Source organism: Phyllobates terribilis, unplaced genomic scaffold (assembly GCF_046119375.1).
Source record: "Phyllobates terribilis strain yellow unplaced genomic scaffold, ASM4611937v1 Scaffold_8__6_contigs__length_399053987, whole genome shotgun sequence".
NCBI lineage: Eukaryota > Metazoa > Chordata > Amphibia > Anura > Dendrobatidae > Phyllobates > Phyllobates terribilis.
In genome coordinates, this window is record NW_027362768.1 from 334,656,700 (window position 1) to 334,683,711 (window position 27,012).

General features: G+C 45.6%; 1 protein-coding gene across 2 annotated transcripts in view; it reads left to right on the forward strand.

Moving 5' to 3' along the window:
- PTPRG (protein tyrosine phosphatase receptor type G) overlaps positions 1–27,012 on the forward strand; it is a 595,254-nt gene that overhangs the window by 278,888 nt on the left and 289,354 nt on the right. For both annotated transcript variants that reach the window (XM_073644646.1, XM_073644647.1), the window contains exon 4: positions 18,747–18,895. In XM_073644646.1, the coding sequence (XP_073500747.1) occupies positions 18,747–18,895 (149 nt within the window). The remainder of the gene's footprint in view (positions 1–18,746; positions 18,896–27,012) is intronic.

Below are 27,012 nucleotides of genomic sequence, written 5' to 3' on the forward strand. Positions count from 1 at the left end.
TCACACTGAAGGCATCAAAACTATGAATTAACACATGTGGAATTATATACTTAACAAAAAAGTGTGAAACAACTGAAAATATGTCTTATATTCTAGGTTCTTCAAAGTAGCCACCTTTTGCTTTGATGACTGCTTTGCACACTCTTGGCATTCTCTTGATGAGCTTCAAGAGGTAGTCACCGGAAATGGTCTTCCAACAATCTTGAAGGAGTTCCCAGAGATGCTTAGCACTTGTTGGCCCTTTTGCCTTCACTCTGCTGTCCAGCTCACCCCAAACCATCTCTATTGGGTTCAGGTCTGGTGACTGTGGAGGCCAGGTCATCTGGCATAGCACCCCATCACTCTTTCTTGGTCAAATGGCCCTTACACAGCCTGGAGGTGTGTTTGGGGTCATTGTCCTGTTGAAAAATAAATGATGGTCCAACTAAACACAAACCGGATGGAATAGCATGCAGCTGCAAGATGCTGTGGTAGCCATGCTGGTTCAGTATGCCTTCAATTTTGAATAAATCCCCAACAGTGTCACCAGCAAAGCACCCCCACACCATCACACCTCCTCTTCCATGCTTCACGGTGGGAACCAGCATGTAGAGTCCATCCGTTCACCTTTTCTGCGTCGCACAAAGACACGGTGGTTGGAACCAAAGATCTCAAATTTGGACTCATCAGACCAAAGCACAGATTTCCACTGGTCTAATGTCCATTCCTTGTGTTCTTTAGCCCAAACAAGTCTCTTCTGCTTGTTGCCTGTCCTTAGCAGTGGTTTCCTAGCAGCTATTTTACCATGAAGGTCTGCTGCACAAAGTCTCCTCTTAACAGTTGTTGAAAAGATGTGTCTGCTGCTAGAACTCTGTGTGGCATTGACCTGGCCTCTAATCTGAGCTGCTGTTAACCTGCGATTTCTGAGGCTGGTGATTTGGATAAACTTATCCTCAGAAGCACAGGTGACTCTTGGTCTTCCATTCCTGGGGCGGTCCTCATGTGAGCCAGTTTCTTTGTAGCGCTTGATGGTTTTTGCAACTGCACTTGGGGAAACTTTCAAAGGTTTCCCAATTTTTCGCACTGACTGACCTCCATTTCTTAAAGTAATGATGGCCACTTGTTTTTCTTTACTTAGAATTTGTATTATGGCAAGAAAAAAGCAGCTAACAGTCTATTCAGTAAGACTATCGGCTGTGTATCCACCAGACTTCTGCACAACACAACTGATGGTCCCAACCCCATTTATAAGGCAAGAAATCCCACTTATTAAACCTGACAGGGCACACCTGTGAAGTGAAAACCATTTCCGGTGACTACCTCTTGAAGCTCATCAAGAGAATGCCAAGAGTGTGCAAAGCAGTCATCAAAGCAAAAGGTGGCTACTTTGAAGAACCTAGAATATAAGACATATTTTCAGTTGTTTCACACTTTTTTGTTAAGTATATAATTACACATGTGTTAATTCATAGTTTTGATGCCTTCAGTGTGAATGTACAATTTTCATAGTCATGAAAATGCAGAAATTTCTTTAAATGAGAAGGTGTGTCCAAACTTTTGGTCTGTACTGTATATGTATATATATGTGTGTGTATATTATTATTTCTACAATATTATTTATTATCCACATAGATATATACAGGGTGGGCCATTTATATGGATACACCTAAATTAAATGGGAATGGTTGGTGAAATCAACTTCCTGTTTGTGGTGACGCGCCCCCTGGGCCTTGGGTACTCTGTGCCGGGCCGGTCCTTGCTAGGGGAGATGTCACAGTGGCGGGGACCCGGTCCATGACCCAGGGCGGTCATTCAAAAGGTTTTTTTTTTTTTTTTTTTTTTTTTTTTATAGGGGATTTATGTACAAAGTTCATGACGCCACCTGTGGTATGCGGCTAAAGAGAGCCGCCGCTGCGGAGCAGGTCCTCTGGAGCTTATGTTAGTGCAGCAAAGCTGGTGTGGCTCTCCACAGGTAGAGGTTAGCTCCAGGGCAGTGTAGATGCTATAGGTGATGCTGGGCGTTGTAGTGCAGGGGTGATGGCACAGATAATAATCACAGAGACAGTGGGGTGCAGTCTTCAGAGTTTACTCACAGTTGTTAAGTTCCTCAGGTTACAGGTTCCGGACTACAACCTCCCACGTCGCGCTGCTTTCACCAGGCAGGGGTTCAGCAATCCCTCAGGTAGTTCAAGAGTGCCTGACAGGACCCCTTTCTATGTGCCTTCCTCAGTCGTCTTCCTGCACTAGCTCTCGCCCTCCTGCCCTGCGCCTCGCAATGAGTGTCCCAATCCGGTAGCCTCGGGTCTTGTCGGGCGACCTGCAGTCCCCTGGACCCTCTGTGGCCACCTTTTCGGCGATATAATTGTGGTTGTGGCCACTGCACCTTGCAAGTACAGCAGCCTCCGATTCCTTGCCTGAGCCTTGTAGTTCTCTACTAGTTTAGGGGCCGGTCCCCTCTGCGGCTTGATCCCTCCACCGCCTGGCAGATTCGGGCGTACAGGTGGCCTCCAGTATTTCCCGTACCCCTGAGATCCCTTCTGTTCCTGGAGCCTTTCTCCTGCTCCCTCGCCTCTCCTCAGGCCCGCTCTGGAGCAGAGCTCGTGCAGAGGCTCTGCTCCCCTCACTTTCCTCCTATTCCAACACCACTCCTCACTCACTGAACTGATCTGACTAAACTTTCAAGATGGTTCAATCTTTTATATCACTCCCTCACAAGTGCTCCCCTGATATACATCCTCCACCCACACCCACTACATGGCTCCCCCTCACTAGGTTCCCCTCCACTCCAGCCAGGGACCAGGGACTGTGCTCTGCCGTAGGAGCAATCTCGCCCTGCCTTACTTAAGTGGATGTGTTGGATGCAGGTGTTAGGGTCCCAGGCAGCACTCTATCCTTACCTGAGAGTGGTATACCACACCTCTGGGTGAGATGCAGTACCCCTGCGGCGACTGAACCCGCAGGGGCGCCACAGTGGCACATTAGTATATGGAAGGGGAAAAACTTTTCAAGATGGGTGATGACCGTGGTGGATATTTTGAAGTCGGCCATTTTGGATCCAACTTTATTTTTTCAATGGGAAGAGGGTCATGTGACACATCAAAATTATTGAGAATTTCATAAGAAAAACAATGGTGTGTTTGGTTTTAACGTAACTTTATTCTTTCATGAGTTTTTTACAAGTTTATGACCACTTATAAAACGTGTTCAAAGTGCTGCCCATTGTGTTGGATTGTCAATGCAACCCTCTTCTCCCACTCTTGACAAACTGATAGCAACACCGCAGAAGGAATGCTAGCACAGGCTTCCAGTATCCGTTGTTTCAGATGCTGCACATCTCGTATCTTGATGGTGTGGTATATGGGGTACAAATGGTCCCCACCCATCTGGAAAAGTTTTCCCCCTCCCATATACTAATGTGCCACAAACAGGAAGCTGATATCACTAACCATTCCCATTTAATTTAGGTGTATCCATATAAATGGCCCACCCTGTATATACACTGCTCAAAAAATTAAAGGGAACACTTAAACAATGGAATATAACTCCAAGTAAATCAAACTTCTGTGAAATCAAACTGTCCACTTAGGAAGCAACACTGATTGACAATCAATTTCACATGCTGTTGTGCAAATGGAATAGACAATAGATGGAAATTATTGGCAATTATCAAGACACCCTCAATAAAGGAGTGGTTCTGCAGGTGGGGACCACAGACAACATCTCAGTACCAATGCTTTCTGGCTGATGTTTTGGTCACTTTTGAATGTTGGTTGTGCTTTCACACTCGTGGTAGCATGAGACGGACTCTACAACCCACAGAAGTTGCTCAGGTAGTGCAGCTCATCCAGGATGGCACATCAATGCGAGCTGTGGCAAGAAGGTTTGCTGTGTCTGTCAGCGTAGTGTCCAGAGGCTGGAGGCGCTACCAAGAGACAGGCCAGTACACCAGGAGACGTGGAGGGGTGCCGTAGGAGGGCAACAACCCAGCAGCAGGACCGCTACCTCTACCTTTGTGAAAGGAGGAACAGGTAGAGCACTGCCAGAGCCCTGCAAAATGACCTCCAGCCGGCCACAAATGTGCATGTGTCTGCACAAAAGGTTAGAAACCAACTCCATGAGGGTGGTATGAGGGCCCGACGTCCACAGATGGGGGTTATGCTCACAGCCCAACACCGTGCAGGACGCTTGGCCACAGAACACCAGGATTGGCAAAGTCGCCACTGGCGCCCTGTGTTCTTCACAGATGAAAGCAGGTTCACACTGAGCACATGTGACAGACGTGACAGAGTCTGGAGATGCTGTGGAGAGCGATCTGCTGCCTGCAACATCCTTCAGCATGACCGGTTTGGCAGTGGGTCAGTAATGGTGTGGGGTGGCATTTCTTTGGAGGGCCGCACAGCCCTCCATGTGCTCGCCAGAGGTAGCCTGACTGCCATTAGGTACCGAGATGAGATCCTCAGACTCCTTGTGAGACCATATGCTGGTGCGGTTGTCCCTGGGTTCCTCCTAATGCAGGACAATGCCAGACCTCATGTGGCTGGAGTGTGTCAGCAGTTCCTGCAAGATGAAGGCATTGAAGCTATGGACTGGCCGCCCATTCCCCAGACCTGAATCCGATTGAGCACATCTGGGACATCATAATCTCGCTCCATCCACCAACATCACGTTGCACCACAGACTGTCCAGGAGTTGGCGGATGCTTTAGTCCAGGTCCAGGAGGAGATCCCACAGGAGACCATCCACAACCTCATCAGGAGCATGCCAAGGCATTGTAGGGAGGTCATACAGGCACGTGGAGGCCACACACAATACTGAGCCTCATTTTGACTTGTTTTAAGGACGTTACATCAAAGTTGGATCAGCCTGTAGTGTGTTTTTCCACTTTAATTTTGGGGGTGACTCCAAATCCAGGCCTCCATTGGTTAATAAATTTGATTTCCATTGATGATTTTTGTGTGATTTTGTTGTCAGCACATTCAACTTTATACAGAACAAAGTATTCAATGAGAATATTTCATTCATTCAGATCTAGGATGTGTTGTTTGAGTGTTCCCTTTATTTTTTTGAGCAGTGTATCTGTGTGTATATATGTATATATATATATATATATATATATATATATATTAATATAATATAATATAATATAATATAATTTTATTTATATTTATTGGTGGCCAAAAGTATTGGCACCCCTGCAATTCTGTCAGATAATACTCAGTTTCTTCCTGAAAATGATTGCAATCACGAATTTGTTGGTATTATCTTCATTTAATTTGTCTTCAATGAAAAAACACAAAAAGAATTGTCCTAAAGCCAAATTGGATATAATTCCACACCAAACCTAAAAAAGGGTGGACAAAAGTATTGGCACTGTTTGAAAAATCATGTGATGCTTCTCTAATTTGTGTAATTAACAGCACCTGTAACTTACCTGTGGCACCTAACAGGTGTTTTCAATAACTAAATCACACTTGCAGCCAGTTAACATGGATTAAAGTTGACTCAACCTCTGTCCTGTGTCCTTGTGTGTACCACATTGAGCATGGAGAATAGAAAGAAGACCAAAGAACTGTCTGAGGACTTGAGAAACCAAATTGTGAGGAAGCATGAGCAATCTCAAGGCTACAAGTCCATCTCCAAAGACCTGAATGTTCCTGTGTCTTCCGTGCACAGTGTCATCAAGAAGTTTAAAGCCCATGGCACTGTGGCTAACCTCCCTAGATGTGGACGGAAAAGAAAAATTGATGAGAGATTTCAACGCAAGATTGTGCGGATGGTGGATAAAGAACCTCGACTAACATCCAGACAAGTTCAAGCTGCCCTGCAGTCCGAGGGTACAACCGTGTCAACCCCTTACTATCCGTCGGCGTCTGAATGAAAAGGGACTGTATGGTAGGATACCCAGGAAGACCCCACTTCTTACCCCGAGACATAAAAAAGTCAGGCTGGAGTTTGCCAAAACTTACCTGAGAAAGCCTAAAACGTTTTGGAAGAATGTTCTCTGGTCAGATGAGACAAAAGTAGAGCTTTTTGGGAAAAAAGCATCAACATAGAGTGTACAGGAAAAAAAAAAGGCATTCAAAGAAAAGAAAACTGTCCCTACAGTCAAACATGGCGGAGGTTCCCTGATGTTTTGGGGTTGCTTTGCTGCCTCTGGCACTGGACTGCTTGACCGTGTGCATGGCATTATGAAGTCTGAAGACTACCAACAAATTTTGCAGCATAATGTAGGGCCCAGTGTGAGAAAGCTGGGTCTCCCTCAGAGGTCATGGGTCTTCCAGCAGGACAATGACCCAAAACACACTTCCAAAAGCACTATAAAATGGTTTGAGAGAAAGCACTGGAGACTTCTAAGGTGGCCAGCAATGAGTCCAGACCTGAATCCCATAGAACACCTGTGGAGAGATCTCAAAATAGCAGTTTGGAGAAGGCACCCTTCAAATATCAGGGACCTGGAGCAGTTTGCCAAAGAAGAATGGTCTACAATTCCAGCAGAGCATTGTAAGAAACTCATTGATTGTTACCGGAAGCGGTTGTTCGCAGTTATTTTGGCTAAAGGTTGTGCAGCCAAGTATTAGGCTGAGGGTGCCAATACTTTTGTCCGGCCCATTTTTGGAGTTTTGTGTGAAATGATCAATGATTTGATTTTTGCTTCATTCTCTTTTGAGCAAATTAAATTAAGATAAAAATACCAAAGAATTTGTGATTGCAATCATTTTCTGGAAGAAACTGAGTATTATCTGACAGAATTGCAGGGGTGCCAATACTTTTGGCCACCACTGTTTATGTGTGTGTGTGTGTATGTATGTATGTATGTATGTATGTATGTATGTATGCATATTATACTTTAATGGCTTGATTAGTTTTTGAACGTAAAGCTGGTTAAAAATCCTAACAAAGATTGTCGCACCAGATTCCTATTAAATCCATTTTTTCTAGATAGAGCAGCTGCTCCTCTTCTCCATCGTCCAGTGGGAACTTGATGGAACATAAAAATCATAATGTGACCCATCTGACCGTCACCGGTGTCTCCAGTCCCCCCTGTCCACCGGTTAGACCCTCCTGTGCTTGTGTGGCTCTCGGACGCAGTCAGATCCTCCTTCCTGTAATGAACCATCTTTGTCTATTTCCTCAAACTGAATGATTTCATTTTTCGCAGGGATTGTAGATTGACCTTTTGTTTGAAGCAAGTTTTGCTCAGTGATGATTGTGAGAACAATCACAGGATTCAACTCAAAGCGAAATATCAGAATAGTATTGACCCACTGATCAGTGAGAGTCCGTCATGGGATGCTCCGCAGTGGCTCGCTCCACCATTATGTATTATATATATATATAATACCATTCTAGCAACCTAGAGTGCAGATAGAGATAATATATCTGCTCTCTAGGTTGCTAGAATGGTAAATTTAGACAATTGGAACTGCATTGCTGCCATGAAAAATAGATAAATGCTATATAATGTACACATGGAATTTTTGAATAAATGGAGCAGCTAAAAAGTTTTTCTCTAGGAAAATTTACAGTAGAATGAAGGTACTTTGCACATAAATTGGCCAATGTATAGGAGCCCAACAGCCAGCATCAAAGTGTACCTTTTGTGTGTGTTTATAGATCAGTGTTCAGTGTATCAGTTTCTATGTGTAATATTAGTATGTGTCTGTAAATATATTGGTGAATGTATAAAAAAAAAAAAAAAAAAAAAAAAAGTTCTGCATGCTCGTGTTCTGGTTGTCAGACCTCCACTAATTTGATATTGCGGTAATTACCTTCTCCCATGGATCGATCGTAAGTATAAGAGTAATGGACAACCCCTTTATAATTGTTGGAGGGTAGCCCGGCGTGGTGGTGGTCAGCACTATAGGAGCAGAACTACATTGGCCAAGGAAATGAAAATTATTTCCTATGCCAAAAAAACAAACTTTTTTTTTAAATCCTTTATTTAGTATGCTTTTGGGTCCGGAGAGATCTTCGAACTAAATTTAGTGACTTTTCACTGCGATCTGGACACTTTCAATCTTAACCAATTCAATTCGGATCTGTGGCAGAATCAAGTGAATCTGCCTAATTTCGGGAGAATCGCTCAGTTCTAGATACAATCTTACAAGATTTCAGGTTATTGACTTGTTAGATGATGGAATTTCACTGTTTTTTTAGTTTTGTATGAAACTTGTCTTAATCTGAAATAGTTTCTCAGAGCCAGTATCTTACTGCGAGAAGCCAAATATAGCTGATCTTATAATTATGGGCGAGCCGCTGATTATGATGGATAAGAAGCAAAAAAAATAACTAAATTTACATTTTGGGATGATAACTTTAAGGAGAGATCAGTGCTACACTGAACCATATAACGAATATTGAAGCATATCTTACTGCGGGGTTATTTTCCTCTATTGATCTGCCATAAATATTTAAGGAATGTATAGATGTCAACTTTTTTGCTATGTGCATGACTTGCTTGTAAATTAGATTTATGGCTAGGAGGATTTTCATCAGGTTTAAACCGTTTAATTTCTTTCTTACTCCACAATAATCTGTTGGTAAAGACATAATTAGGTCCACAGATAACACCACATTACATACAAGTTCTGATTAAACTGATAATTTGTGGTTCGCTTATACGGGCTGAGGTGCCATACACAAGCTATAGAGAATAGTGCAGATTGCAGAGAAATCTCCTACACTCTATGGATTCCTATTCTCTGGCTCACTCGCCTGCTCTCTCTGCCTGCCTTTTACTCGCCCGCTCGCTCTCTCTGCCTGCCTCTGGCTAGCCCGCTCGCTCTCTCTGCCTTCCTCTGGCTCGCTCGCCTGCTCTCTCTGCCTGCCTCTGGCTCGCTCGCCTGCTCTCTCTGCCTGCCTCTGGCTAGCCCGCTCGCTCTCTCTGCCTGCCTCTGGCTCGCCCGCCTGCTCTCTCTGCCTGCCTCTGGCTCGCTCGCCTGCTCTCTGGCTCGCTCGCCTGCTCTCTCTGCCTGCCTCTGGCTCGCTCGCCTGCTCTCTCTGCCTGCCTCTGGCTCGCTCGCCTGCTCTCTCTGCCTGCCTCTGGCTCGCTCGCCTGCTCTCTCTGCCTGCCTCTGGCTCGCCCGCCTGCTCTCTCTGCCTGCTTTTGGCTCGCCCGCCTGCTCTCTCTGCCTGCCTTTGGCTCGCCCGCCTGCTCTCTCTGCCTGCCTCTGGCTCGCTCGCCTGCTCTCTCTGCCTGCCTCTGGCTCGCTCGCCTGCTCTCTCTGCCTGCCTCTGGCTCGCTCGCCTGCTCTCTCTGCCTGCCTCTGGCTCGCTCGCCTGCTCTCTCTGCCTGCCTCTGGTTCGCTCGCCTGCTCTCTGGCTCGCTCGCCTGCTCTCTCTGCCTGCTCTCTGGCTCGCTCGCCTGCTCTCTCTGCCTGCCTCTGGCTCGCTCGCCTGCTCTCTCTGCCTGCCTCTGGCTCGCTCGCCTGCTCTCTCTGCCTGCCTCTGGCTCGCTCGCCTGCTCTCTCTGCCTGCCTCTGGCTCGCTCGCCTGCTCTCTCTGCCTGCCTCTGGCTCGCTCGCCTGCTCTCTCTGCCTGCCTCTGGCTCGCTCGCCTGCTCTCTCTGCCTGCCTCTGGCTCGCTCGCCTGCTCTCTCTGCCTGCCTCTGGCTCGCTCGCCTGCTCTCTCTGCCTGCCTCTGGCTCGCTCGCCTGCTCTCTCTGCCTGCCTCTGGCTCGCTCGCCTGCTCTCTCTGCCTGCCTCTGGCTCGCTCGCCTGCTCTCTCTGCCTGCCTCTGGCTCGCCCGCCTGCTCTCTCTGGCTCGCCCGCCTGCTCTTTTTGCCTGCTCTTTTTGCCTGCCTCTCACTCTTTCGTACTATTTCATTAGATTCTCATTTATAATAAACTATTTGATAATTCCCAATGCATATTATACTTTAATGGCTTGATTAGTTTTTGAACGTAAAGCTGGTTAAAAATCCTAACAAAGATTGTCGCACCAGATTCCTATTAAATCCATTTTTTCTAGATAGAGCAGCTGCTCCTCTTCTCCATCGTCCAGTGGGAACTTGATGGAACATAAAAATCCTAATGTGACCCATCTGACCGTCACCGGTGTCTCCAGTCCCCCCTGTCCGCCGGTTAGACCCTCCTGTGCTTGTGTGGCTCTCGGACGCAGTCAGATCCTCCTTCCTGTAATGAACCATCTTTGTCTATTTCCTCAAACTGAATGATTTCATTTTTCGCAGGGATTGTAGATTGACCTTTTGTTTGAAGCAAGTTTTGCTCAGTGATGATTGTGAGAACAATCACAGGATTCAACTCAAAGCGAAATATCAGAATAGTATTGACCCACTGATCAGTGAGAGTCCGTCATGGGATGCTCCGCAGTGGCTCGCTCCACCATTGATCAGGAAACAGCGTTTTATTCTTATAGCTCAGATACATCGCGGTCTTCCATTAACCTGATGTTGGAAAGAATAAAAAATGCGTGGGGCGGATAGCGCTTATTATGCATTTCAATACATCAGTCATACAAAGCTCAAGGTTTAAAAGCATCAATCATGGGCGAAGAAGTAGAGAAGCTTCTACATCTTTCACTTATTCTACTCCTCCACCTGCTTTTTTTTTTTACGTTTTTCCTTTTCTGGTCTTTTCCTGTCGATCCACCACGTGATCTTGATTCCATCATACTTCCCTAACTCGCTGTCTAGGTTGATAAACTTATTGTTCACTTTAAAGAGACATTGAAACTTGAAATGTGTTTTTCAGTCTGCAGACGTTAATTTTCTTGATGGGTTAATTTTGTTCCTTTTTCAGCTCAGGAACAATTGAGAAATTGGAAGCGAACTATCCTTTTGTCTTGTTCATACATCATGTTTTTTTTTTTTGCGCCATAAATCTGCAGCAAAACTTGATCTCTCAAGGGAGGTTTGCTGCAGAGTTTTCTTGCAGTTTTGGTGCTTTTTTTGATGCGTTTTTTTTGTGCATTTTTTTGATGCGTTTTTTTTGTGCATTTTTTTCACTGTCTTTCTGTCTCTATTTATGCATGTACATACAGTTCTGTGGAAAAAAAAGAACCCCATTCTATTTTGACATCAAAAACGCTGAAACAAAATTTGATGCGGTTTTTTTTGTGTTTTTCAGCTTGTTTTTTTCACCACCCACCCAAAAAACACTGAAAGTGATGACATGCTCTATTTTCCAAAAAAAACATGAAAGGCACAAAATCCTGAACAAAAAAAAAAACATGATGTGTGAACTACTGTAAGAATTTTGGACTCTCATAGACTTTGCTGGTACTGCAAAAGGCATCAGAAAATTTGCTTTAAAAAAGCATCAAAAAACGCTCCTAAAAACATAATGTGTGAACATAGCTTTACTGTAGACAGTGCAGAAGGGAGAGGCTCCTGCTGCAGTCACACTGGACAGTAGGTCAGAAAAGGAAGATTATGTTTAAGCCAAAGACAAATAACATTTATTACTCTTTTTTCCCCTTCTGGAAAAATATATAAAAAAAAGTATTACTGGGATATTTCTTTTTTTTTTTTTTCTACACTTTAAGTTTCATGGTCATTTTTATGTTTTTTTCAGTTGTAATCTTTACTATACATCTATATTTTTGATTGGTTAAATGTGGGTGAAAGTAGTGGAGATACAGCACCGGAACCGTAACATTTTTTAATTCTTTATTGGATCAGGATTAGAAACCAAATAAAAGAAGCCAGAAGGGACACGAAACACCTTACTCGTTTCGGACAGAAATGTCCTTATTCATAGATTTACCTATGCTCCTTACTCATGGATATGAGTAAGGGCATCACGGTCTTAAACACGGAAGATGTTTCTTGTTCCTTTTGGTTTGTTCTATTTGGTTTCTAATGCTGATCCAATTAAGAAATAAATTTTTTTACGGTTCCGGTGCTGGATCTTCACTACCTTACCCACATTTGCCTGCTCAGGGACGCCGGCCCCATTGACCCACGCATCGGACAATCCCTGAATCCATGGACGTTTCATTATAGTTGGTGAGCTGATGGCGTTTCTTGTCTTTAATTGGTTAAAGCCAGAGCCATCTAGGACAGTAAATGGAGTCTCGAACTGACGGCTTTTTCAAAAATTAATTAAAGGAATTGTTCAAAATTTTCAAAACAGCAAAAGTTCTTTGAAACATAAGGAACCATTACTCACCCCTTATGGTAATCAAGGTCCATAAATCTTTCACTTGACCACGGTAGAAAGTCACTGACCTCAGCTGGAAGCTTCCTAACTGAAGCCACTGATTGACTCCATTTGGAGTGGAAGAGAATCTAAGGATAATAATGTTTTTGCTCTTTTTTTTAGTTTTACAATTTCAGCTGTTCGGGATGTTCAAAAAGTTGACCAATTGTTATAATTAGATAGCTGGGTCCTTACATGAACACACAATTATAGCCTCTATTATTCTATCCACTGTCATCATGTAGTGAGCTGATAAGATTACTGTACCCAGTGACCTACAGAACTTTCTTATGTCAGATGACCATGGGATGGTAATTGATGATAATTAAGACCTGCACTTAGATGGGAGCATTCTACTTCAATTTAACTGTTCGTAGTTAGGATATAATACATGGATACCCTATGGTAATTTTTCTTTTTTTAAACTGGTGTGATTTAGAGTTGGTGCAAATTTATTCATACGTCCGATTCCATTGGCCATGACAGTGGTCTGTGGCGCTAAGGTAACGGGAGCTAGGGTATCGCCTCTTAACTAATTGACAACATCCACAACTCTTCTTTCGACTAGCCGACGTCATCACAGAGACATGTTGCACCAGGTTGGCTAATCAAAAAACACGGATGTTGGCAGGGTAGGAGTTGGCTGTAATGGTTCACGTCCAGCAGCCATAATTACTTTCGCAGCCAATAGAACGGGACTTGTGAATAGAGTTGAACCAACTCAAGTGTCATCCCATTGTGTTGCGATTTTTTTTCTATGGTATCACTGTTGTTCATAGCCTAGTGTAGTGCTACATTTCTTCAATGGTGTATCCCCGGCACAGGGACCACCAGTCACTAAGCTCCCAGCAGTGCTGTAGTTTCTAATACCGTCAGGTGTCGTGGAGCATTGCTGTACAGTGGGGGATTAGAACGGGATGCAGTGCTTCACCAGCCCCATGTCCTATTTATCCTTGTGGATCTGTGATGTTGGAAACCCAGTGATTAGAGATGAGAAAACCCAAGCTCTAAAGTTTATGGTTTGTATCGGACACCTAGTGTCCATTGCTGAACTCCAAACAGACTTCTCTTGGAAGTCTTTTTTAGTGTTCTGAGTTCCAAGTGAGCGAGAGAATATTTTACAACACCAAAGTTTGGGGTCCCCTTTGACTTCTATGGGTTCGGGTAGAGTTCTGGTACCAGAAACTAACTTTAGACTAAAGTTTGGTCGAACCCTACGAACCTGAACTTCTACAGGTCCTCTCATCCCTACCAGTGATCATAAAACGTGGGATGCTGGGTTCTTACTGTTGAGGGAGGGCAATGGCCCTTCACAGTTGACCTAGTGAGTGTCAAATTATTATGTTGATTGCGCAATCCAACAGGGAACCAGACGGAGACAGTGTGCTCTGTATGGGAGGATTCAAAAGAATCTCTGATCCCGTTTATTTTGCTTAGCATTTTATATTGTTTTGAGTTTATTAATGTCCAATCATCTACAGCCGTACTACAGGCTTGAACCAATGTTAGTACAATTATTACGGAAACACACATATGGTCATGTTATCGTTAGTTCGAAGCACGCTGGAAATTTACAAGGTCAATCCTGGCCTAGACTAGTTGGATAACAGGAGTAGGATGTCTGACAAAATGTTCTTGAGAGAAAAGGTTAGTGCGGGAACGTTGCATGTGAAGCATGAGAAGCCGAGGAAAGAAGTATGTTATGCAAGGAGTGATAATAACATAATTTTTAGGGGGGAAATGTAAAGGACATATTGATATTCATGCTAGAGCAACTCTATTTTGTCTGCTTGTTTCAAAATCATGTTATTAGCACTCCTTGCATAACATAATTCTTTCCTCGGCTTCTCATGCTTCACATGCAACATTCTCACACTAACCTTTTCTCTCAAGAACATTTTGTCAGACATCCTGCTCCTGTTATCTAACTAGTCTAGGCCAGGATTGACCTTGTAAATTTCCAGCGTGCTTAGAACTAATGATAATATGACCATATATGTGTTTCTGTAATAATTGTACTAACATTGGTTCAAGCCTGTAGTACGGCTGTAGATGATTAGACATTAATAAATTCAAAACAATATAAAATGCTAAGCAAAATAAACGGGATCAGAGATTCTTTTGAATCCTCCCATACAGAGCACACGGTCTCCGTCTGGTTACCTGTTGGATTGCGCAATCAACATAATAATTTGACACTCACTTGGTCAACCGTGAAGGGCCATTGCCCTCCCTCAACATTACTAACGTCTGAGCCTCATGTACAAGAAACTTTCTGGAAACCCTTTCTAAGAGATTTAAAAACTCGTCCATGAGTTCTCCTATGTTTTTTTCTGGGAGAATTGGTAATAAAGTGATGGCATAAAGTTCTATATGAGGAAGGAAAACAATTTTTAAACTCGGTGGACCATCATTTTACCTGAGCAGATGGATGAGCCTCCTCGAAGGCTGGCTTCACCATTCCGAATTTTACGGTGCATGCGCAGATCGTGATTTCTGAACTATTCCGTTGACCCAAACTCAACCACCTCAAATAATGTGTAATGGAACAGAAGAAATGACGAGATGGTCTTTCCAATATGAAGACAAGTATACAGGTGCTTCTCACAAAATTAGAGTATCATCAAAAAGTTACCGTATTTTTCGGACTATAAGACGCACCCCAAATTTTAGGGTGGAAAATAGGAAAAAATATTTTTTATAAGATGGGGGTCCGTCTTATAGTCTGAATAGGTATCTTACCTGGGGGGGCGGTGGAGCTGGGGGTTATAGGAGGCAGGGTCCTTCAGGAAGCCGGCGGAAGTGGAGGCATGCTGGTACCTGGTGGCTGGAGGCCTGGTGCTGGGGGCTTGGTGCCCTGGTACCTGGGGTGCTGGGGGCCTGATGCTGGTGCCTGGTGCTGGGGGCCAGGGTGCTGGTGGCCTGGCACCTGGGGTGCTGGTGGACTGGTGGCCTTGCGTGCTGGTGGCCTTGCGTGCTGGTGGCCTGGGGTGCTGGTGGGCCGGCGGCCTGGTACGTGGGGTGCTGGTGGTCTGGGGGCCTGGTACCTGGGGTGCTGGTGGTCTGGGGGCCTGGTACCTGGGGTGCTGGCGGTCTGGGGGCCTGGTACCTGGGGTGCTGGGGGCCTGGTACCTGGGGTGCTGGCGGTCTGGGGGCCTGGTACCTGGGGTGCTGGCGGTCTGGGGGCCTGGTCCTGGTGGCCTCATACCTGGGGGGCCAGGGGTCTGGTGCCGGTGTATTGCTGTGAGCAGAGTTTACAGAGCACAGTGAGCGGCTTCTGGTGGCCGCGACCATCTTTCTGAAGCTGTGCTCTACAGGAAAATGGCTGCCAACTCGGCAGAGCGCATGCTCTGGCTCCGGCGGCCATTTTCCTGTAGAGCACAGCTTCAGGAACATGGCCGCGGCCATCGGAATCCGCTCGCTCTGCAAACTCTGCTCACAGCAATACACTGGCCCTGGTACCCGGCCAGGCTTGGCCCCCAGCCAGATACCGGCCCGCCTCACCTCTTCCGCCGCCGCCGCCCTGCGATCCCGCTCCACCACCACCGGTAAGTTGCGTTCGGACCATAAGACGCACCCCCTATTTTCCTCCCAAATTTGGGGGAAAAAAGTGCGTCTTATGGTCTGAAAAATACGGTAATTTATTTCAGTTCTTCAATACTAAAAGTGAACCTCATATATTATATAGAGTCATTACAAACAGAGTGATCTATTTCAAGTGTTTTATTTCTGTTAATGTTGATGATTATGGCTTACAGCCAATGAAAACACAAAAGTCATTATCCTAGTAAATGAAAATAATTAACAAAAAATACCTCAAAATGCTTCCTAAGCATTTAGAAAGGTCCCTTAGTCTGTTTCAGTAGGCTCCGCAATCATGGGGGAAGACTGCTGACTGGACAGATGATAGTAAATGAAGTCCTATTTATCTGGACAGTATTCACATAGATGGTCACCACAAATTACATAACTATTAGAAAATATTAGAAAATAGGAAGGGTAATAAAGGAGGGAAAAGAAAATGTGAATAAAAATTAAGTTTTATTAATTAGGATAAAACTTATAGTAAAATATAAAATAAAACATCCAATAGAGGATGTATATTGGGCCACTGCTGTAAATAGATGCCGACAGCTGTGACCCACAAGATCCTGAAATGTATGTGACAGCACTAAATCATATAGTTCAACCAATGTCCCTACAATTGAATGGTTGGGTAATATATATCCCATCTATCTAAGGATTTCAAGGATCTCAACCATGCCCATCTTATCCCGTCAAGAAAAATAACTGTACCGTATATTAAAAGAACATCCTTAATAACATGAGGAGCTAAGTGCAATAAATAATGCCACCATCTATCATCCCCATGTATTAATCAAATCAGACATATGGGATGCTATAGTATGGAGACACAAACAAAATACCGGTGTCTAAGTAGTATGAATGGACAACAGGCATTTCATTATCCAGGATCGCTGTGATAGCAATGTGATCCTATAGACTAGTTGTGAGGAAATAATAATTCCACACATTCAAGAGTCAAACTGGTGATTACGGGTGGCACCCCATGGATAGATGGGTGAACCACCAGCACATGTATTTTAACCCGCCGGCACATGCAGAGGCACTGCATATGAATCGGAGCAGTCTCCCAGACTGATCACGTGCAGGTGGTACGCACGCGATCTCAGCCACTGGAGATAATCAGACCTCACAGAGACACTACAGCATACCGCTGTTTATATCGTACGGCGCATGGGAGGGAGGAACAGCATAGTGACAGGACAAGGGACGCACGTTTCGCCGGGGTTGCCGGCTTTTTCTAGGGGCCCTTAGAAAAAGCCGCCACCCTCGGTGAAACGCGCGTCAGGGACGATCTGTCCTTTTAATGTTTAGTGAATCGGCACACTAAGGACCTACATGCTTTTCCCTGGTCTTCTGCATGTGCCGGCGGGTAACCGGTACATTTGCTGGTGGTTCACCCATCTATCAATTGGGTGACACCTGTAATCGCCAGTTTGGCTCTTGCATGTGTGGAATTATTTCCTCACAACTAGTCAACAGGATCGCATTGCTATCACCGCGATCCTGGATAATGAAATGCCTGTTGTCCATTCATACTACTTAGACAGACATAGGTGTTTTGTTTGTGTCTCCATACTATAGCATCCCATAGGTCTGATTTGATTAATACATGGGGATGATAGATGGTGGCATTATTGCACTTAGCTCCTCATGTTATTGAGGATGTTCTTTTAATATACGGTACAGTTATTTTTATTGACGGGAAAAGATGGGCATGGTTGAGATCCTTAGATAGATGGGATATATATTACCCAACCATTCAATTGTAGGGACATTGGTTGTGGAACTATTTGATTTAGTTACATTTCAGGATCTTGTGGGTCACAGCTGTCTGCATCTATTTACAGCAGTGGCCCAATATACATCCTCTATTGGATGTTTTATTTTATGTTTTACTATAAGTTTTATCCTAATTAATAAAAGTAAATTTTTATTCACATTTTCTTTTCCCTCTTTTATTACCCTTCCTATTTTCTAATGACTTGACAGATGTCCAGAAGGCAGTCATTGACACACTCCAAGGTCCCAGAGTCTGGAGGAAGAGTGGAGAGGCCACAATCCAAGCTGCTTGAGGTCTAGTGTGAAGTTTCCACAATCAGTGATGGTTTGGGGAGCCATGTCATCTGCTGGTTTAGGTCCACTGGGTTTTATCAAGACCAAAGTCAGCGCAGCCGTCTACCAGGACATTTTAGAGCACTTCATGCTTCCCTCTGCCGACAAGCATTTTGGAGATGGAAATGTCATTCTCCAGCAGGACTTGGCCCCTGTCCACACTGCCAAAAGCACCAATACCTGGTGTAAAAACAACAGTATCACTGTGCTTGATTGGCAGCAAACTCGTCTGACCTTAACCCCATAGAGAATCTATTATAGAGAATCTATGGGGTATTGTCAAGAGGAAGATGAGAGACACCAGACCCAACAATGCAGACGAGCTGAAGGCTGCTATCAAAGCAACCTGGGCTTCCATAACACCTCAGCAGTGCCACAGGCTGATCGCCTCCATGCCACATTGCCGCATTGATGCAGTAATTGATGCAAAAGGAGCCCCGACCAAGTATTGAGTGCATTTACTGAACATACATTTCAGATTTTAAAAACCTTTTTCAAGCTGTTATAGCGTATTCTAATTTACTGAGATAATGACTTTAGTGTTTTCATTGGCTGTAAGCCATAATCATCAACATTAACAGAAATAAACACTTGAAATAGATCACTCTGTTTGTAATGACTCTATATAATATACGAGATTCACTTTTTGTATTGAAGAACTGAAATAAACTAACTTTTTGATGATCTTCTAATTTAGTGAGATGCACCTATATATCTCCAGGCAATGATCCATGATCCTCCTAAGAGCGCCATAACGCATGTTCCCGTGCCGTACACATATGTGATGATGCGTCATTTGCTCATTCTATTTCTCGAAAAGACCAATTTTTTTATTTTTTTAAAACTGTTGTGTGGCGTTCTCCTTCTGACAAAGTTTTGTTTTCCTTCTCTCTTTTTCATCTGCAGTTGCCATTCTCCTGAAGGATGATTATTACATCAGCGGTGCAGGGCTGCCGGGCAGGTTTAAGGCAGAGAAAGTAGAATTCCACTGGGGTCAAAGCAATGCATCAGCGGGCTCCGAGCACAGCATCAACGGCAGAAGATTCCCCGTCGAGGTGAGCGGAGACACAATTGTATCACTAAATGGCCGTCACTCACCGTATAGACGGGGCCTGAGAAGCCTTCTCAGACGCTCTTATTAAAGCATATCCTGGCTTTACATGCTTCCCCGGCTTCTCCTGAATTATAGATTTCTGCTCTCAAGGTACCGGGGGATTAATGACTGCACCGTGTACCCAGAAACGCTGCTGCCATGCGGTATATAGCGGTATAATGAAGATATAACATGTAAATGTGTGTATATTCCTAGCATGTGTCTAGGATGATAATAAACCCCACCTGCTGCAGAATCTCTTCCTTAAAGGCAATTTGTAATCAGAAAAGGATCCATTGTTTCCATCAGGATTTGGGTTAAATGCATTTTTTTTTCTCAGATCACAATCTATACTAAGAAAAAAAAAACTCACAAATCTTGCAATTTTCATGCTGCCCACTTGTTTTAATATTAACGTTCTTTTTAGCATTCATATGAACATTGGCAGCAATAAACGGTCTCTGACCCTATTGAGTTTTGCAGAAAATATGCCCAGTTATGCTTTGATCTAGACCAGGGATGTCAAACTCACACACAGGGCCACAATGGAAATCTTGGACAAAGTCGTGGGCCAACCAGTATACAATATAATTGGCCCCACAAAATCCTCCATACAGAATAATGGCCCCACAAAGTCCTCCATACAGAATAATGGCCCCACATAGTCTTCCATATAGAATAATGGCTCCACGTAGTCCTCCGTATAGAATGATGGGCCCCACATAGTCCTCCATACAGAATAATGGGCCCCACATAGTCCTCCATACAGAATAATGGCCCTCACATAGTCTTCCATACAGAATAATGGCCCCACATAGTCCTCCATACAGAATAATGGGCCCCACATAGTTTTTCATCTATATATATAATCGTCTTATCCCGTCTGTCTGTCTGTCTGCCCTGGAAATCCCGCGTCGCTCATTGGTCCGGCAGCGGCCAATCAGCGCCGCGGGATTTCTGAAAAAAGATGGCGGCCGTTAGCGGCTCATCTGCGGGACGGAGCTCAGCGGCGATGCAGCCGGGAGATGACCGGCGCGAGGCGCTCATCTCCCGGCTCGTACCAGCAGAAGGACCTCGACCGCCGGACCCATCTGCGGGATGGAGATGCGCGGCGCGAGGCGCTCATCTCCCGGCCGGTAGCAGCAGAAGGACCGCCGGCGTCGCTGACCTCCATGCGGAAGGGAGGACAGGGGAGTGGCGCTGCGGGTCGGGATACTTCTGCTGCAAGCGCCCGCTCATGTCCTGGGTTCTCGCAGCTTAAGTACCTGCACAGGCAGCGCCGCTCCCCGGTCCTCACCAAGACGATTCGATGATTGGTCGCGGTCTTCGGACCCGACCAATCACTGATCTTACCGCAAAAGTTAAACACCGCTGTGCTGATTGGTCGCCGACGCCGGGCGCGACCAATCACTGATTTTGGCGCCACATTTAAATAGCGGGCAGCGTCCGCGACCAATCAGCACAGTAGTGTTTAACTTTTGCGGCAAGATCAGTGATTGGTCGCGGGCCAAGACCGCGACCAATCACCGATTTGTGCGGCACATTTAAATAGCACCCGTGACCAATTGGATGTCACCGCTGCTCCCCGGTCCTCCCTAGACACCCTAGCCGCTGATGTCCCCACAGTATCCGCATGGTGTTACAAAGGTCCGGACATTTGTGTTAAAAATCGCTGATTGGTCGCTGGCGCTGCCCGCGACCAATCACCGATTTGACTGCCACATTTAAATATCGGCCGCGACCAATCACCGATCTTGGCGCCACATTTAAACACCGCTGTGCTGATTGGTCATGGACGCTGTTTAAATGTTGCGCCCAAATCGGTGATTGGCCGCGGTCTTGGCCCCCGACCAATCACTGATCTTGCCGCAAAAGTTAAACACTACTGTGCTGATTGGTCGCGAACGCTGCCCGCGACCAATCACCGATTTGGGTGCCAAATTTAAATATCGGCCGCGACCAATCACCGATCTTGTCTCCACATTTAAACACCGCTGTACTGATTGGTCGCGGACGCTATTTAAATGTGGCGCCAAAATCGGTGATTGGTCGCTGACGATATTTAAATTTGGCGCCCAAATCAGTGATTGGTCGCGGGCAGCGCCAGCGACCAATCAGCGATTTTTAACACAAATGTCCGGACCTTTGTAACACCATGCGGATACTGTGGGGACATCAGCGGCTAGCGTGTCAAGGGAGGACCGGGGAGTGGTGCTGAGGGTCGGGATACTTCTGCTGCGAGCAGTCGCTCATGTCCCGGCTTCTCGCAGCGGAAGTATCCGCACAGGCAGCGGCGCTCCCCGATCCTCACCAATACGATTCCGCTCCCCGGTCCTCACCAATACGATTCCGCTCCCCGATCCTCACCAATACGATTCCGCTCCCCGGCCCTCACCAATACGATTCCGCTCCCCGGCCCTCACCAATACGATTCCGCTCCCCGGCCCTCACCAATACGATTCCGCTCCCCGGCCCTCACCAATACGATTCCGCTCCCCGGCCCTCACCAATACGATTCCGCTCCCCGGCCCTCACCAATACGATTCCGCTCCCCGGCCCTCACCAATACGATTCCGCTCCCCGGCCCTCACCAATACGATTCCGCTCCCCGGCCCTCACCAATACGATTCCGTGATTGGACGCGGGCGGAGAGCGCGACCAATCAGTGATCTTGGCGCTAAAGTTAAACACCGCTCTGCTGATTGGTCGCGGCCGCTGCCCGCGACCCATCACCGATTTGGACGCCACATTTAAATAGCGGCCGCGACCAATCACCGGTCTTGCCGCCACATTTAAACACTGATGTGCTGATTGGTCGCGGACGCCAGCCACGACCAATCAGCGAGATTAGCGCAAAATTTAAACAACGCTCTATTGATTGGCGCCAAATTTAAACAACGCTCTGCTGATTGGTTGCGGCCGCCAGCCGATCGTGACCAATCAGCGAGATTGGCGCCTAATTTAAACAGCGCTATGATCTCCCGACGGCAAGTGTCAACGGAGGAGCGGCGCCGCCGGTCTGGATGCTTCTGCTGCGAGCAGCCGCTCATCTCCCAGCTGCTCGCAGCGGAAGTACCCGCACAGGCAGCGCCGCTCCCCGGTCCTCACTAATACGACGCTGATTGGTCGGGGCCGGCAGCGGCAAATTTAAACCCCGCTCTGCTGATTGGTCGCGGTGGCCAGCCCCGACCAATCGGCGATATTGGTGGCAAATTGAAACAACGCTCTGCTGATTGGTCGCCGGCCGCGACCAATCAGCATTATTGGCGCAAAATTTAAACCCCGCTCTGCTGATTAGTCGCGACCGCCGGCCGTGACCAATCTGCGATTTAGGCGCCAAATTTTAACACCGCTTTGCTGATTGGTCGCGGTTGCCGGCCTCGACCAATCAGCGATTTTTGCGCCAAATGTGAACACCGCTCTGCTGCTTGCGCCCGGTCGGCCGCATACCTATTCTAGAATACCCGATGCGTTAGAATCGGGCCACCATCTAGTACAGAATAATGGCCCTCACATAGTCCTCCATACAGAATAATGGCCCCACATAGTCCTCCATACAGAATAGTGGGCCCCACATAGTCCTCCATACAGTATAATGGCCCACATAGTCCTCTACACAGAATAATGGGCCCCACATAGTCCTCCATACAGAATAATGGGCCCCACATAGTCCTCCATACAGAATAATGGGCCCCACATAGTCCTCCATACAGAATAATGGGCCCCACATAGTCCTCCATACAGAATAATGGGCCCCACATAGTCCTCCATACAGAATAATGGCCCCACATAGCCCTCCATACAGAATAATGGCCCCACATAGTCCTCCATACAGAATAGTGGGCCCCACATAGTCCTCCATACAGAATAGTGGGCCCCACATAGTCCTCCATACAGAATAGTGGGCCCCACATAGTCCTCCATACAGAATAGTGGGCCCCACATAGTCCTCCATACAGAATAGTGGGCCCCACATAGTCCTCCATACAGAATAGTGGGCCCCACATAGTCCTCCATACAGTATAATGGGCCCCACATAGTCCTCTACACAGAGTAATGGGCCCCAAAAAGTCCTCCATACAGAATAGTGGGCCCCACATAGTCCTCCTTACAGTATAATGGGCCCCACATAGTCCTCCATACAGTATAATGGGCCCCACATAGTCCTCCATACGGTATAATGGGCCCCACATAGTCCTCCATACGGTATAATGGGCCCCACATAGTCCTCCATACGGTATAATGGGCCCCACATAGTCCTCCATACGGTATAATGGGCCCCACATAGTCCTCCATACGGTATAATGGGCCCCACATAGTCCTCCATACGGTATAATGGGCCCCACATAGTCTTCCATACGGTATAATGGGCCCCACATAGTCCTCCATACGGTATAATGGGCCCCACATAGTCCTCCATACGGTATAATGGGCCCCACATAGTCCTCCATACGGTATAATGGGCCCCACATAGTCCTCCATACGGTATAATGGGCCCCACATAGTCCTCCATACGGTATAATGGGCCCCACATAGTCCTCCATACGGTATAATGGGCCCCACATAGTCCTCCATACGGTATAATGGGCCCCACATAGTCCTCCATACGGTATAATGGGCCCCACATAGTCCTCCATACGGTATAATGGGCCCCACATAGTCCTCCATACGGTATAATGGGCCCCACATAGTCCTCCATACGGTATAATGGGCCCCACATAGTCCTCCATACGGTATAATGGGCCCCACATAGTCCTCCATACGGTATAATGGGCCCCACATAGTCCTCCATACGGTATAATGGGCCCCACATAGTCCTCCATACGGTATAATGGGCCCCACATAGTCCTCCATACGGTATAATGGGCCCCACATCTGTCATTGCATAGAAAAGGGAGGAGGTGAGCTGTGACATCACCTGTTGTGAATGGTGGATCCTTGATCTACTGTATATAGCGGTGTTAATTTAGAATGTAACCTTGCCTGTAATGATAATGACAATTGCTGAAAATTAATTTGTACAGAGCAGGAAGTGTAAGTCTAGTATTAGACCTTGTGGCCGTTGTCAAAACTGCAAAATATATTTTTTAAATGCCATAAATCAGACACCTATATAAAAATGTAAAACAACAAAATATATTTAGCATAAAACCTGATTTAAACAATAAGCCATTTTTTTATTACACTTTCCCTTTAGCCGGGAGAGGATAGTTTTGAGTAAATATTTGATTACACTGTAGCTTTTTCTTATCTTCTCATGAAGGCCCCTATGAGTGTCCTAGTAGGAGGCAAGGTAGGAGTTCAGTCTGTATGCTGGCTACTGCTGCTGCAGAACCTCTTTCTAATGAGAAAGGGGAGAGGATTTTTAGCTTAATATCAATCAGGTATGAAACTGCCTTTCCAGGGAAGTAAGAGAGCTTATGTGTTGTATTTTGAGGATCTGTATCGCATACAGAGTTAAGTGCTTTCACATTGCGTTTTTCTCCATGTATATTATATATTTTGCCCCAACTGCTGAAGAACCTCTTTGTAAAATGGCTTAATATCAATCGGGTATGAAATTGCCTTTCCAGGGAAGTAAGAGAGCTTATGTGTTGTATATTGAGGATCTGTATCGCATACAGAGTTAAGTGCTTTCACATTGCATTTTTCTCCATATATAGTATATATTTTGCCCCAACTGCTGCAGAACCTCTTTGTAAAATACTGAGCTTCAAGAAAGTCAGTATAGTGCCAGTTATATTAGTATTATCACTGATCCATCCTTGTATGATGGGATGTCGTTGAGCCATTTGGCCCGGCCGTCACTTTGTGTATTTTCCCCCTAATTGGGTCTTTCTCCTTGTCCTTCCCTCACTTATGTCTTGGCTCCGTCCTTGTGCCACTTAAAAGCAAATGTGCTATGAATTTAATTAGAAATCCAGATGTGTACCCGGGGTTACAAGTGTCCATTTGTTCCAAATCACAACCTCGGGGGTATAAAGAAGGAAAGGACGTTATAGCTGATTCGTCACAATTCCGTCTGAGAAATTTGTGGAATAGTTTCTGTAGAAAGTAAATGCAAACTCTGCAAAATCTTGGGATGTCAGATTCTGTGATACATGAGCCGGTCTCTGGCTGCTTGTAAATGCCTGACATCTGTCCGGTGTTTGTACAATTATGTTCCTGCGTCTGTCGATATCACCGCGGAAGATCCCATCAGAATGCTTTACAGGTAACGGATCCCACCGCCGAGATCAACTCAGCGTCTGTTACTAACTCTCCTACCTATGGAGAAAAAATAGATATATAAAATTAAAGGGTTATTGCCTTTTTAGATAACACATCTTATTCCTTAGAAGTCACAAAATTATATTTATTAAAAAAAACATTTTTTTGTAATATGCTTTAAAAATTAAATGATCGTTGTGCTTTCCGATAACTTGACCTCAAATGATAGATGGACAATCTGCAAGTTACTTTAAAAATTGTTGTTCTATCTCAGAATAATTCCGCTAAATTATTGGCCATAAAGTGCCCCCCCCCCCCCCCCTCTTCTGATTAACTTCCCATCAACTGCCTGTTGTGAAGTGCAATCCCTCTCTAGCAGCAGTGGCGTCGAGATGGATTGTGGGAAGTGGAGGTGAGTCGTTCACGCTAAAGGAAGCGGGGGGGCGGGTGTTTCTCTATAAGAAGTAAGAACGGGGCTCTTTGCATTTTGATGGGCAGGAGAACAGGAGCACACAGGCATAAGAGAGGTGGTAAAGCCACTTATGAACAGCTGGCACCGTTCATGCTGGCAAGTGAGAAAAAGGAAGTTCATGCACCTATAGTGCTGGCAGAATGCTGAATGTTCAGCCGCAAGGAGTCTCCCTTCTGTCTACCTTCCAATCAACTGCCAGCTAGGTACAATCCCTCTCTAGCAGCAGAGCTGCCGAGAAGGATTGTGAAAAGTGGGTAAGTGCCTTTCTACAGGAAGTGGAGGCGTGTCATTCACACAACAGGAAGTGGGAACAGGGCTTTATCACTTTGCTCTTGCTCTCCTGTCCCTCAAACTGCATACTGGCATAACAGAGAGGTGGGAATTTGATTAAGGGTGGGAAAGTCACTGGAGAATGGGCGGTACAGTGCATACTAGGAAGTGAGGGAAAGGAAGTTCCTGCACCTGTAGTGCTGGCACAATGCTGAAAGTAAGGCTCTACCCACTTAAAGGGAATCTGTCACAAGTTTTTTGCTACCTCATATGAGAGCAACATAATGTAGGAAAAGAGACCCTGATTTCAGCCATGTTTACTGGGTGCGACAGTTGTGACACAATCAAAGTTGTTAGATGTAGCAGAGCTCAAAAAGCTTCCTCCACCCCCCAACACAACTCCTTTTGTACATTGTCTATTGACATTGAGCTGCTTATCACAGAAGGGGTGTGGTCAGTCCAAGGCTCAGGGGAGCTGTAGTCCAGGCAGGGATAATCACCTGGTGATAAAACCTTCATTGTATGGAAACAGCAGCACACAGTGGGGGATCAGGGCAGCACGACAATGCTTTCCTACAGGTTTTGTGTTTTAAATCACATGTGCACTATTTTTAAAGGCTGTCCTGATGATCACATAGCTGCATGACCTCCTCCAAGACGGTGTTCTCATAACTGTACTGAATCCAGCTGCACATTTATGTCCAACACTCAGGCTTTTGGTAGAATGGGGCAAATGTACTTTTTTTTGGCATGATCCACTAGTTTTTCTACCTTCTACTGAAGGCCATTAATTCTTTTGTTATCTCAAGGGGTCAGACAACCAATGATAAAACACTGGGGGAATTTAAGGATTGGTGGCACTCGGCATCGCACATGGAGAACCCCTTATAATCTTAGCTTATTTTAGACTTTGAAGTCCAGTGGGCGGTCGTACTTGGTGATTGACAGGTTCTTCTATCTACTCTTGCACAAGGAATACTGTCAATCTTTGAGTAAGACCGCCCACTGGACTATCATTTCATTGAAAGTTTTCCCCACAAAACTATATCGATCTTCTTAGCATGCTAAAGAGCAAGAGCTTCTATCGAGATTGCCCAAAAATAGTTTTTTAATTTTTTGTTGCGTTT